The sequence below is a fragment of the Chamaea fasciata genome, unplaced genomic scaffold (genome assembly GCF_029207755.1).
Source record: "Chamaea fasciata isolate MVZ Bird 193981 ecotype frontalis unplaced genomic scaffold, bChaFas1.0.hap1 SCAF_3, whole genome shotgun sequence".
Taxonomy (NCBI): Eukaryota; Metazoa; Chordata; class Aves; order Passeriformes; family Sylviidae; genus Chamaea; species Chamaea fasciata.
In genome coordinates this window covers 70,279,060-70,294,024 of record NW_027094088.1, presented here as the reverse complement: position 1 = coordinate 70,294,024, position 14,965 = coordinate 70,279,060, and the positions used below count along the sequence as shown (strand labels likewise).

Sequence of the window (14,965 nt, the reverse complement as noted above, 5' to 3'; positions counted from 1 at the left end):
ATCAAAGAGTTATGAAACCTTTCCCTAGCTTCCAAATGTCATGCAATCTCATGGTCACTTGTTCTTAAAAAAGGGTCTGTATCAATTTACCTTGAAATGCACTGTGATGCTCCAAGGAAGGGCTATATTTGATGCATGGAGATCAAAGAGTAAACCAATTGGATAATGCCTGAAAATTACAAGATATTAATTTAATATAGAAGCCACGCATTTAATTCTACATATCACAGTTAACATACCTGCATTTACACACACATACACACACACACACACAAAATAGCTGTTTTGACTCCCACACTTAGCATTCTTTATTCCTTATTCAGAAAAGTTATACAGGCAAGTTTAGGTTAACTGACAGGCAGAATCAAGCCTGGAATGTACACGTTCAATATCTAAACCAGTGGTCTCCAAGCTGTGCCCACAAAACACTGCTACTTTTGCAAAAGCGTTAAGTGGCCTACAGCTGCTTTGTGGAACCTTCCAAAACAGGTTTTTTTGGTAAAAAGCATCAGACCAGGAATAGCTGGTCTGATAGAAAAGCACACATGCTTTCAGATGCTTGAGTATCCTGGGTTTATACCACAATGACCCTTAACATCCTTTCCCTCTCACATGATATATCAATGCAGAGAATAAGTAGAAGAGTACAAAAATTAAGTATCTGTAAAATGGCTGAAAGACAATAGACCAAGATCAACTCTGTATCTTTACTATCAAATTAAGAAAGGGGAGGAAAAGATTAATTGGAGTTTTGTATTTCAGTGGTATTCTAGATTAAAGGAGTTACACAAAAAAAGCTTGCCTCTGACAAATATTCACTTTCATCTCATAGTTTTCTCTCCTTTAAATTCATTAGAATATAAAGCCCCCAGCAGTACATGGAACATATATCACACACAAAAGACCTCCACAGGCACTGTAAAAAAAGCACTTTGTTCAGTTTTCTCACACACAGATATTGGCAAGATTTTTGATAAAATTCTTTTTTTTCCCCACATTTATCATACCAAGACCCGTTCTCTTATCTTTCAAAAATTGTAACCTAAAGAACCTTACTAGCTTTTCATCCTACAAAGAGAGAAACACATGCTGAACTGTAAAGTCAGCAGTTTCACTGAATTAAATGGGACTGGTCACAGGTCGCAGACCCAAGCATGTACATAAGTTCTGAAAGTCCCAAGAGTACCAACCGAGAGCATTGCTGTAGCAGCACCTGTGCCAAGCCATTTTCCAGATCGGTGAAACTCTCTCACAACAGTGCTTTAGCACCCTCTACGGGTGAGCCATCCCAAAGCTAAGACAAATTCACCACAACGGGAAAATATAACCCAAAATACTACTACAATTCCTGAGCTTACCTGAGAATAAAGAGAATGCATATCCAGATTTATCCTGATTCACTACTAATGCTCAAGTTTATACCATGAAGATTTTTACTACTAACTGCCAATCATGTCCTAAACCCTTAAGAGGGATTCAGCAAGAGTTCCATGAAAGAGTGTTTTTCCAGGTGAGTTAAGTAACAAAAATCATATTTGATAATTAGATTAACACAAATTTTCAACATGAACAATGACTTCCAGTTACTTTCAATTTATACAACAAAACAGAAAACTAAGAAAATGAAAACCACAACAAAAAAATCCATACAAAAAGTCCTGTATCAGGTCTTGGCCTACATCTGTATTTTCTAATCAGTTAAGATTACAAAGTGAAGTTCATGTAATCAAAAGTCTTCAGTAAAATCCCTGTGCTTTGCAGAGTTATTAGATGCCTGATTAAATGGTACTTTGACCTTTTGTCTTCTGCTAATATATGAAGAGGAAGGGTCAAGCATCCATCCATTTGGTACTAGAGAGCCACCTATACCATTACCAGGGCTAGAACCCAGCCCACACAAAAGGGACAAAAACTCCACTGAAAGTCATGTGCAAGTGCTGAGACAGGATGGAAACAAGCTGCAGATGTCATCCCCTAGCATCTGCTGCAGAAACTACTCCAGCACACAGCAGCATCACTCAGGGAGGGCTCCTGAAAAAGGCTGCAGCAGCCCAGGTTTCAAGCTGCCAGGAGAGCTTGGGACCTCTCCTGAGGGTCGGAGCAAGCAGAGGAAATGTCCTTGCCTAGAGGAGGTGCACATTTGTGAGGAACTATGTTACTAAGCTAAGGAGCTGTAGGAAGTCGGGGGGCTGCACAGCATCAGGGAAGATATACAGATTAATGGCATCTTCACCAAGATCTCACAGAAATGAGAATCTGGAGAGAAAGTGTCAGCAGTCATTGGAGTGGTCTGTGGGGACTCACAGGATGGGGAGGACCAGAGTTGTGTGAACTCTGGTGTCCAGGAATCCGTTCAGTGCCAGTAGTTCAGTGCACAGCTGCAGAGGGACCTGCAGGTTGAGCTCTGGGTGATGGGAGCCCCAAGCAAGAGGCCAAAACTGGTGCTGATCCTTTGCACAGGAAAGGGCACAAGGACCTGTGGCCCTGCCAGGTCACTGGGCACTCAGGGACACTGTAGGACGCAATGACACAGAGGAAAAACCCCACAGACTGTGAGGGTATAAAAGCTCAGAAGTTCCTTGGTTTGGGGTCCCTGCTCAGGGAGAGCAGTTCAAGCTGTTGTTACACCATGACTAAGGTCTTTTAAGGATCCAGATGCCTGAGGCTCTGCTATGGGAAACCGAGGGTTGACTGGATAAGGAAACCTTGTCTGACTGTGGGGTGTGTAGGGAGACAAGCGAGGCACCCGCTGGCTCCCTGGAGCCGCCTGCTGCAAAGGGGCTTCGGCCCCAGCTCAGGTGGTCCAAGTGTGTGACTGCCAGAGCAGCTCCTGGATGGACAGACAGAAAAGTTTCCTCAACCTCTGGCCAAGAGGACATGCCTTCTCCAACCACTGGCAGTGCTTCAGTGACAGACAAGAGGTTGGAAGTTCTGAGGAAGCATCACAGCTGTCTGGACAGCACATCCACAGCCAGAGGAAGCCATTATAGCACTAGGAGACTCCATCCTGCAGGGGAGCACTATCTGCCAACTTCACTTGTTAACTTGCAGAGGTTTGCGGCTTGTTAAAAAAGTTGCAGACTGGCAAAGTTGTCCTCTGCTTGGCTTATTAGTCCTTGCTGATTACTCACATGGGCACAAATTTTAAGTGCTGCAACAGAACCCCTGAGAGTATCAAAAGTGACTCTACAAGTTCTAGGGGCAAGGAGGCATCTCCACAGTTTTCCCATTAAAGGAAAGAGGTCCAGAGAGGTGTCTGCAGGTCAGGAGCTGGTGCAACAACAACTTCCTTGGCTTTTACAGATATAGGATACTCATTGGGAATAACAAATGGCTAGGGAGAGATGGCATCTACCTAAGTCAGACAAAAAAGTATCTTTGCTTTAAGGTTGCCCAGCCTGGTGAGAGCTTTAGACCATACACAACAGAAGTGTAAATAACAACCCACAGATAAATAGAAATTAATGGACGTGGGGGGATAGCAAGTGGTGAAAGGTGACAGCCACAAGGGAGATATCAAAGTGATAAAAGAAGGTAGAAGAGAGCCCACCACAAGTATCTACGTAAGTTCACATAGCTTGGGAAACAAGCAGGGAAAACTAGAGCTGCACATGCTGTGACATTACTGGGAGAGTGTTGCGCTACCTGAGGTACAGTGAGACAGCTTACACAACTGGAATACTGCTGTGGAAGGACAGACATAAGCTGTTTAGTAAAAGCAGGCAGGGCAGATGAGGACAGAGGGTTGTCTTCCACGTCAGGGAGCAGCTTAGATGTATGAAACTTAATTGGACAGACAACAGGTTGGTTGAGTTCTTGTGGTTCAGGAACAGAGGAGGGACTAGTAAGGGCAATAGATCATGCAACCCAGGTGAGAAAACAGTCTTCTTTAAACAACTCAGTAAGTGTCTATATCACAGATTCTGGCTCCTGTTGATCTCTCACATCTGCTGGAAAAGCAACACAGCAGGACACAAGCAGTCAAGATTTCTTGATACAGACACTGGATGAACCAGAGATAACCCAAAGCTGAAACTGTTACTTATCTGTTAAGACAAAAGAGTTGTGATAATCAGTGGCAGCTTTAGCTGCAGTGATCATGAAATGGCAGAGTTAAAAGTCCTGGAGAAAAGACAGTAAGCAGAATACAGACTTTTGACTGAATTTTTCATTTCCTCCTGGTGTCCCTACACAGTTCAGGCTCAGCCACATCACATGTATAACTGGACAACACTTTCAGTTCTTCACCTGCAGCCAGAGCACTGAACCTGCTCTGCACTAAGAGAAATGCAGGTATAGAAGAACATTCTTCCTGTTGCAAGAAGTCATAAACTTCCAGCTCTTCCAGATCTTAGGAGACTGTTTTCAAATCCAGTAATTACAGCCTTTGCCTGCATCTCCTTCGGTGTTGTTGTAAGTTTAGTCTCCTGTAGCTGCAGGATGGTCTGAGGTTTGATCCATTTCCTTCTGTAGTCTCTAATGCTGTACAGTCTGATAATCTCTTCCTGAAACTCCTTACCTTGGTGACACAGACCCTCCCCCAGCACACACCTCCGGCAGGCAAAGAATCCATCCTCCTGTCCCAACACTCTTAGCAGGACAAAGAACCCAGGCCATTGTAACTCCAGGCCTGGAGAGCATCATTCTCCTGTAAGAACTAACTCATGCACTGCAGAGCCTGAAGTTGAAACTCTATTTCAGACTTCCTCCAAAAACTCACTGGAAAATGGAAGAGCTACAGCTGAACAGATATAGACTTCATTCATCCCAACTAGGTATGAAACTGCACAGACTGTAAGCAATAACGGCAAAGTAAATAATCAGAATAAACAATATTATTAACAAGTTCTTTTTGATTCTGAATGCACAAGTCATAGCTAAAAAGGTTAAATATTAATGCTCACTACTCTTTCTCTACCAACTACTAGCTCAATCTAATTCTCAGTTCTGGTGTTTGGGTCTTCCCCAGAAGAAGCTTTGGCTCTTTATTCTCCTAAAATATTGGTTTACAAACAGCACTTTCCTTAGAAAAGCAGTTCCACCTAAATCAGTGGAGTTGATCCTGGCAGAATAGGTTAGTTTTTCTAAAAGATGAGAGCCTTAATCAGCGGATTATCATTACACTATTTATTTTCATTTCTACATTCAATGAATTGAATAACTCTTCACTTAATTTTAGAATTACAAGCTACATTTTTATTCTAGACCTATACTGCAAAGTTCTTTTTTTTATTCTAGCTTAAACATCATGGAATTTGAAAACTTACAGAAAATACGCATCTATTTTTGGTTAAAGTACAAAGCCTCTCTTTTCTTTCTTGTTACAACTTCAGTGAAAAACTAGGTTTTTTTCCCAATATTTACCTGGGATTTTGAACACACTAGGTTAAATGTGGTACCTTGCTGTTTATTTAGGTAGTATCCATGACTCAATACTATTATTACTATGGCACATAAGACACCATTTCTTGTTGAATTCCAGATAACTTATTTAGATGTCTAAAGCTGGTTTTGCCAGTCAGTTATAATAATAGTTTAAAGAGATCATTTTTATGGGTTTCTATTTACGTATTTTCAAGGTCTACACTAGGTTGGTCTCAAAGAAACGAGACTAGATGAGATCTACTGCATCACCAAATCCAGAGGGACTCCATGATGTGATGCTTGTTAATCACAAGACAATCCAGGTCCAGTAAGATTTAAAAAAATCACTAGTTTTCTTTCCTATGATGACACAAGAAATAAAGAGAGATAAAAATCTCTTCATCATTCAAAATACTAAATACTTTCTGAAGGGCTGATACTATCTACACAGAACTAGCTAACACGTCAGCTCTCAAAATATTTTCTTTAAAACTCTTTAACAGCAGAAGTAGAAAACCTGTTGAAAAGCATTTATGAAAATTAATTAAATAAAGTAGTACGAGTCCAAGTCCCTAACCTCTCACAAAAAAACCCAACAAACTAAAAACCCAAAAGAAGACAGTTTTAATAGACTATAGGACAAAATAGAGAACAGAATCAACATCAATTAGTTCAGTAAACTTGAGCTAATTGAATTCACCAAATGCTTGCAGATCAATATTAGATTTTTACAGTGTAAGCACATATCACACCAGTGAACAGTGAAGGCTACTCATGTTTTATTACCATCATGCATATAAAGCTATTTGCACTCAGACTCTAGAAATACTACTTCCTATCTGTGTTACTAGACATCTTTCAGGAAGGTGGAATATGTTAAAGGAAGATTTACTTGGCAATGCTACTGCAAGCACTGGTAAAGCCAAAACCACGAGCATTCTGAACAAGAGCAAAACCAGTGGGTGCAGCAGACCACCTCAGTCTTATGCATACAGTAAAAAATCAAGCTGAATAATAAAAAAATACGTTCAACATTAAACCTTCTTTTGCTTCTCCACCAAAACACGCATTTTTTACTCTGGTCTTCTTTTGTCATCTTTGAAACCCATGGGAGTGATTACTTAAGGAAAACTACTGAAACTGTGCTGAAGCTGGCAACTCCATGTGATAAACTGCATAGCGTACAAAGTTGAATAAACTCACCATTTCAGTGGTGTACCTTCATATTCAAACCATATTTCACTAACTTCCTCTTGTCTCATAACTTTCTGAAAGTGTTTCTTCACTTTGTCTGTCACCAGTGTCAAGTAGCTTATCCTTGGCAAAAGCAACTGAAAAAAAATTATAGAAGCTTTAAGGGTAAATAAAATACACGAAACTAATAAAAATCTGTAACAAGTAAGCATTTTCATAACCAAAATTCAGTTGGCATTCTCTTCTTCCCCTTTTTAAGGTAAGAGGTCTTTTAGACAGTTTACTTTTTAGGTCAATGAAAGGCTGTAAAATGCTATAAAGGCTATAAAATGAAGTACTCAGAAGATGCAGAATACCAGTATCCAATATATTGACACCAAGAAAAGTAAAAAATTAAGTTCTTGATTCTTTCAGTGGGACTGGGGGGAGAAAAGTGGACTTCAATTTCTGCTTTTCTGTATTTAAATAATGAAGTTTTAAATCTTTTTCATATGAACATATAAAAAGAGATTCTAACTTCTTACTGAAAAGAATGAGCAATTATGTATCAGTTTCAAAATGGAAATTCCTACACCAGGAAAAAAAACACTCAATGAAAACTAGATGCTTAAAGATTCAGTTTCCAAGTGTTTTGTACTTCCAACAGCTAGCAATTTCCATTTTCTTTGCACCGGGTTTGTCAGTTCAACCTATTAGTCAAGACTACTATTCTTCCACTATTTAACCTTCACCCAGCAACTAAAATCAGAAAGAAAACTGTAAATATTTTATTACTTGAATCAAGACACATTCTTACAGCTTTGTCATATACTATCTTCTTTTCTCAAGTGTATACTATCCAAATCAGAACACTGTGCTACTTTTATTTGCAACATTTTCCCTACCATCTCTTTTTTTAAAGTCTTTTGCACAGGAGTGGTTAAGCACTCTGAATCAATCAGTGAATTGACTGATGACTGTGTGGCACATTTACTAGAGATAAATCAATCCATTAGCATTAACAAACAATGCTTTTCAGTATCTCACTGAGTAAAGATTAACCTCCCTGTAAAATATCAATTCACTTTAGAGCAGACATTTTAAATTAATAGTATCCATCCTGTAATGGCCATAAGGTTATAATCTGGATGTTTAGAGAAACATTTGTTTTCAAGTGTTCCTCATAACCAGTGTTGTTTCTTAAAGTATTTTCTTTATAGTATATGAATAATGTCAGGCCCTAAGTGAATGTCTGTGGTACAGACATCCCAAAGCGTGTAAGGATATATTTTGCCTGACAGAAAACTTGATTGCTGCCGCAACGTTCTTCCAGAATTTCCCCAACAATTAGACCACACTTTGATATGTAAATCAGGGAATATTTTGGCCATGATACTACAATTTATAAAAACTCAGTTCATAAAGAAGTATGGAGAGTACATCAGGTTCCCGGAATTCACCTTTTAGATAATGCCGCATTAGGTTACATCTGTGACACAGCTAAATTTTACAATTTTATAAAATTACATAAGGCCAACTCTCACCACCATCACAGTCATCATGTCAGTTAACACTCCATATTCATGTACCATATGGTTTTCTTTTTCCAGCTGCTGCTTTTATTACCATCATCACACTGTTCCTACCTTGTTTCACAGGAGCAACATAATCAAAACACAGCCTTCATTTTTAAAAGGCAAATAAAATTCAATGAAGTTATGTACACATTCAAGTAAGAATTGTTTGGTATTTTAATGACTTGAATGACAACATAAGCTTATCCTTTATTTACCTAATTCCACATATCTTCACTGACTGTTCTTGAGACAATACAGTCCAGACCATATCAATCAAACCCACATATTTTTGGTAATAATTTCATGTTATTTCTGCATGATATGTACAGTTGATTTAATGCTTGTGTACTCATCTGATGAGAATCACTAGGACTCTTACAAAAGCCAATTTTCAGCACAGCCATGTTGGAATTGATAAATATTTTAAAGTATTATTTGCTCCAAGTTTTCACATAACCCTTTAAATGGCATAACTTCCTCTGTAAAATATTCTACTTCTGTTTATATTGTGAAAGAACAACCCGGTTCCTACTTCAACACAATTAGAGAACACGGACAATAACCAAACAGCATTCAACTGAATTTAACAGAACGTGGCCAGTACTCCCAATAGGTTTCAACAAAAACTGTACAAGTGTACAAAACCCAGCAGTTAATCAGGTTAACAGGAATTACCTGTTTTTCAGGGATGCTGAGAATTTGTAGAACCTACTGAACTCTTTGTTGGGTCCCCCCAGTTCTTTTACCTCGATATAGTTATCCCTTCCATAGGTGAAATTAAAGGATCCAATTCTACCACTTTTCTAGCTTTAATTATCATAGATTTACAAGTACACTAAATCTGTTGAGATCCTTAAGAGCAGTTTAAACACATTTTCACCTTATTACCCCTCTTAATATCCCTTCCCCACCCACTGAAAGATAACAAATAAGATCATGAGTTCTATTCATTAAATTAAGCAAAGTAACGTCCAAATACATCACCAAGCAGCATAAATCCTCACAACCATCCCTAAATGTCATCCCCAAAAATTACACAAACAGCAACACCTTCCTTTTGAATACTATGTATTGGTACAGTATTTAGTCACAATAAACAGGAATGTTTTCTTATTAACCAGGAGGTTAAATGAAATACAAAGAACTCCTAATGCCTAAGTATAGGCTTGCAATATAACTGTGTAAAGAATACCTCTCCAGGCATATCCACAGGTTTTGTTGCAGAGCATGCAGTATTTTCACATGCAAAGCACCAAAACAAAAATTACAATTTAACGAGAAAAATTACAGATTTAACAAGAACTGGACTGGTCTGATCACTAAAGTATTAAGGGAGATGAAACCAAACATGTTAACATGGAATGGCTTCACGTTGCTCTCTCCTACAGATATCTTTACAAAATTATACTTCCAACACCAGGCAAGCTAAAGAGTGGTCCTGTTAAAGACCAGTCCCTTGGGCAGAGCATCATTCTAAGACTGTATCCTGCTGTAATTTTGTTCTTTGTACATCTGACAAGTCTCAGCCAATGAATCTCTGCTTCCTGTATACTTCTTTCATCCTTTTTATTTTTAACTGTTGCTTGCATCAAGAGGCAAACAGTATGTCCTTTTAAAACAAAAAGCATAACAATTTTAGAATAAGAGAAAAAATCAGATCAATCAGCAACAAAAGTAGTTCAAGAAAACTGTTCCTAAATACACTGCCACTCAAAACACAAACATCTGCATTAAACACTTCAAAGAAAATTGATGTATCCATTTCTAGCGTAACTGCAGAAACCTACCCTACATGACTATATTAAGACATAGGAGAGTGTTTTACCAGAGCTTCCCAGTCTTGATATCACCACTCTTTCCAAAAGATAGACAAGTTAATTTTAAACTACTTAAAAAAACCAAAACTACTCCTACCCCTGTGCAGTGCCAGAAGGTGATACACAGACGCTTTGACTCCTGTGCTGCACTAACCCATCTGACAGACTGGGCTCTCCTGTCACTCCACTCACAAAAAGCAAAATCCATCCCACAGACTCTGGGTTGTTTTTCTAATCCCTCACCCTCCAAGTCTATGTCATCCTTCATCTTCATAAAGCAAGCTCCTCAGAGTAGAATCCTCTATCCTCTCTCAACTTAAGGATGCCAGTATTTCCTTCCCATGCAGTCTTTCCATTTATGAAAGGCAGTCTGGAACACAGAGGTTGTATCTATACTAACAAGTAAGAGGAGACATGTAAAACTGAAGAGCCGATGTCAAGGGCTGGAAATGTTAACTACATATACTTTTCTACTTTATCCATAATTGTAGGTGTTTTGATGCTCTTTTACTTTGATTTAGCTCAGGTTTGCTCCCATACACCAAATTAGCAGCTGAAGCCCATCTGCTGCTTCAGCTTCATGTGAAAATGATTCAGCCCATGGGCTGACTGCTCTGTGAGGCCAACCTGGGCACAGGAAACGGAAAGGATGAAGACTTATCTCACATGCACTCCAGATCTGAACAAAAACATTAATGCAAACACAGTCTGAAACTATCAGAGTGATACCATGACTTAAAACCTTGATTGCTATTCTGCCTTATACCGTTATAAATCCTTGGTCCCTCCAAAGACACAAAGCTGTATAACCAGCTCCAACGCAAACTGAAAAATTAAGAAGCTAAAATTTTAGAACTGTCATCTGTGAATAACCACATTTTGCAGAAAGAAAGAATTAAGCATTGAGAATTTTTGTGCACACTTTACATGGAATAAATAGAAGAAATCCTACGACCTTAAAATCATTTCCTTGACTTAGAAAGCTGGCCACACCTCGAGGACAACATGGTTTCAGGTTTCCATGCCAATGTTAAACAGATCAAGGCTGTACACCTCTAAACTTAAACTCATACCTTTCAAGTAGCTCTTACACAAAGTAAGCAAATATATTTTAACTCATATGTATAATTTAAAGTCTGAGACTTTTAGGTAGCTTAGATGTATTTGGCAACTGGTCAATAAATATGAAGTGCCTATCTTTTACCAGTGATGAAACTAAAATATACAAAATATATATTTGTAAAATATACAAAGATGAGTGCTATTATTGCTGAACAAAAAGCACTAATAGTTTATCAGGTTCCAAAACAACACATGCAAATGAGAAAATGATGACACAAAGATGCTACTGAACACAGAAAAAAAAAAAAAAAAAAGTTCTATCCAGTGTGGAATGGGATAAGACTTAAGAATTTCAGAATCCCATAAAAATTAAGAGTTCAAGATTTCCCTCCCATATACTTGTTACATTTCACTGAATCAGCTAACATTCTTTCTCAATTACATGTCTATTAGGTGCTGAAAGAATGAAAACTGATGAGAACACTATAAATAAATACTTCATTGTGGAGGGCATGTTACAACTCCAATACAGCCATCATCCCTTTTTTATCATCTGCTAGCAATCCTGTTCAGGCAGTGTTCTGTTTAGCCATTACAGCTCCTTTTCTTATTTCTGAGCTAGATCTCTCATGGTTGCTGGACTTTAAAGAAAAGAAAATAAGAAGTCATGCACAGAGCCAGTGCTCATTAGGAGTTTACGTTACAGGGGTGACCAACCTTAATGTTTAGGATTTCATAAATCTGACTAAATTATTTCTGCACTAACGGAAGTTCTCTCCCTTTGACTGTTTCATTATCCAAGAACATACAAACTCACATCCAGCCTTCTCATTTACCTAGTCACTTGCTGACTTGCTCAGAATTTTTTCAAAGATCTTAATTAATTATTTGTGATAAGTTTCTCTCACTAGTGAAACAAGCCTGAAGTTTCCATTTGCTGTGAAGAAAGATAAACTCACACAGCATGGTTACATGTTTACTTTCAGAAGCTACCAAGACTAAGAAGAAAAAAAGCGGGGTTTTTTTCACAACATGCACGAGTACACGTGATGAGAATGAAGGAAACAAACATAACCACGGCCTTGGACTATTTGTGACTACCTTTGTCATACTCACATAGTAGGGCTCAGCTTCCCTTTCAGTTATCTCATCCTGATAGAGAGTGAAACAGGTCGGTATTCGCCCAAACCACACATCTCGAAGTACATCTTTATCATCTGTCATTCTTCCAATGGAGAGTGAAGCACATGTAGATCAATTTGTTTCTTCAGCTACAAGTGTAACCCATTCCCCCCCCCCCACCAGAAAAGACAAGTCAGCACGACTGCAAATAAAATACGTCTTGTTAAAGGTTCTCCCATAACTACATTCCTGCAGGCTAACCAAAGCTGTCACCGGAGCACTAAATGCATCACTTGGTACAAAGAACGGGATGAATTAAGTTCCCAACTACAAACACATGGTGAATAAGGAGTGAAACGTAAATGAGCATTTCCTAAGGCTGCAGCACGCCCCAGCCGCAGAGCCCGAAGATCCTTTCCCGTTCCCGCCCCGCAGCTCCGGGCACCCCGAGAGGCCCCGGTGCCCGGGGCAGAGCCCGTGCCTGCGCACGGGCGGCAGCACCGAAGCGAGCCGGGCTCTCCGGCGGGGACCGGCCCGGGGGGTCACCGAGGCCGCAGGACGGGCCCCAGCATCGCTTAGCGCCGCGCTGAGACCCGGGGGCGCCCGGGGCCCGGCCAGGCCCCACGGGCTCTGTCTACCTGTCTGTCTGTCCGTCTGTCCGCCCCCCCGCCCTCACTGCCGGCAGCCGCCCGAGGTGAATCAGCGGCGCTCCCGCCCCACGGGGCCGGACCGGGGAGTGCCGCGGTGGCAGCGCCGGGCGCGCTGTCCCGGGAAGCGGCCGGGCCTGGGGCGGCCCCGGGGCGGCAGCTCCGCGCGGGCCGGGCCGGGCCGGGCCGTTACCTCTGTCGCGACCGGCGACACCCGCCCGCCCGCGCGCGGGGCAGGAACTGAGCGCCGGGCGCGCCCCCGCCGTGGCCACGCCCCGCGCACGCGCCGCCCGCCGCGGGGCTTCCGCCCGGCCCGCGCGCCCGCCCCCGCCGGCGCCGGAAGCCGGAAGCGCCGGGGCGGGCCCGGCCGAGGCGGTGGGAAGGGCTGGAGCCGAGAGTCGGTCCCGGGGCGCTCCGAGAGCGCTGTCGGTGCTGCAGCGGCCGCGCTGGAGGCGGGGAGTCGCAGGGCTGCGGCTGTACTGGACCTGGCCGTGGGCCCGCTCCTAAGGCATCGGCAGGGTCGCTCAGCCGATGGACCGCGCGTTTGAGGATTTTCAGCACTTAATCTCTCTGTTTTCTCTTACCCGATGGTTCTTTTTCCTGCTTCCCCAAGGAAGTAATCATAGCACCAAGCCTCACAGAGTTCAAGGAGCGTTCGGACAATGCTTTCGGGCACTTCGTGTCTATGCAGGGCCAGGAGTTGGACTCGATGGTCCCTTCAAACTCAGAATATTCTGTGACTTTTTCTGTGGTAGATCTTACCCACCGTGGTAGATGGATCAAGTCCAGAGGAGGTCACAAGGTTGATACGAGGACTGGAGTCCCTCCTCTGCAAAGACAAGCTGAGAGAGGTGGGGCCTGGAGAAGAGGACGTTGTGTGGAGACCTCATGGCAACCTTCCAGTATCCCGACTGGGAAGCCAGAAAGGCGCTCTGTATCAGGAGCTCTAGTGACAGGACAAGGAGGAATGGGCACAAACTGAAAGATGGAAAATTTAGTTAAGGTATTAGGAAGAGATTCCTTACTGTGTGGGTACAGAGGCTCTAGAATAGAGCTCAGGGAGGTTGTGGGTGCCCCAGCCGGGCAGTGTTAATGCCAGGCTGGATAAGGCCTTGATCAGCCTGGTCCAGTGGGAAGTGTCCTTGCCCATGGCAGGGCAGATTGGGACTAGATAATATTTAAGATCCCTTCCAACCTCCCATATTCTATAATTCTGTGATTTTGTACCATGACCACAGGAGGATAAAGGAGTACCTGTTGCCACCAATGACACCTCTTGCATACCAAAGCATCATTCTGGATTGGTTTTTATCAGCTCAGTAGGTGCAAGTTCACAGTGAATTCCACCTCTGCACTTCAAAGAACGTCTCCTACAATTCTGTCGCTCTGCAAATCCCCATCTCGAAGTCCTACAACTATAGGAGTGCAGGGGAACATCAACACTGAGGGCGCGGAACGAAAACTCCCAAGGAAGATATATATCCTATTGTGCTACACATTAGCAGTTGTCGAAGCTGGGTCGTTCCGTGGCAAGGTGTACAACCGCAGCCAACACCTCCGAGCGGGTGTTTTGGCACATCGGGATGAGAGCTGGTACGGTGTGGTTTTTAGCAGATGCACGAGCGGCAGTTTCAGTAGTGCCACGTTCTGGCCGTGCTGCCTTGTGGCCACCAGATGTCATGCAGTGGCCATGGCTGCTGAAGGAGTCTTCGGGAGTTCGGGAACTAAACTGCAATTATTATAGACTTTCGTTGGGGTTTACCCAAAGACCGGCATTTTAGTAAGTTTGTGTGTTGCTGAGCCAACGGTGTGATTTGCAGAACTTTAGTATTTTTTCAGTCATCTGAATGATTAGAAAAGCCTGAAAGGCTCATTTAAATTTTTTCCCAGTTTAAATAAGATCGTAGTGATAACCCCTTTTTGGTAAAGCAATATTCCAAACATGAGGCCTGACTAAAAAAAAAACCAAAAAAAACCCAAAAACCCCCACTCTTTTGCTAGTGCTCTACAAGCAAAACATTAAGCTGTGGCACTTTTGTGATTTGGGACATACACAAGGAAGTTTTCCTTGCCTTCTCTCCAAAGTTTTCTGTGACCCATTGATTTAAAAAGGAGCTAAACTGCTGTAAACCTGCATTAAAACTTAGTATTTGGTATGGCCTACCCCAAGGACGGGGAAAGAAGGCACAGAGCACGTGATGGT

The 14,965-nt window shown here is 41.8% G+C and overlaps 1 protein-coding gene across 2 annotated transcripts in view; it reads right to left on the bottom strand.

The window, feature by feature from the left end:
• ATG5 (autophagy related 5) overlaps window positions 1–13,040 on the bottom strand; it is a 112,618-nt gene extending 99,578 nt beyond the window's left edge. For both annotated transcript variants that reach the window (XM_066179481.1, XM_066179480.1), the window contains exons 1-4: window positions 12,956–13,040; window positions 12,110–12,264; window positions 6,568–6,695; window positions 91–169 (exon numbers count right to left, since the gene is read on the bottom strand). In XM_066179481.1, the coding sequence (XP_066035578.1) occupies window positions 91–169; window positions 6,568–6,695; window positions 12,110–12,217 (315 nt within the window). In that variant the 5' untranslated portion in view covers window positions 12,218–12,264; window positions 12,956–13,040. The remainder of the gene's footprint in view (window positions 1–90; window positions 170–6,567; window positions 6,696–12,109; window positions 12,265–12,955) is intronic.
• Window positions 13,041–14,965: the final 1,925 nt, after the last annotated feature.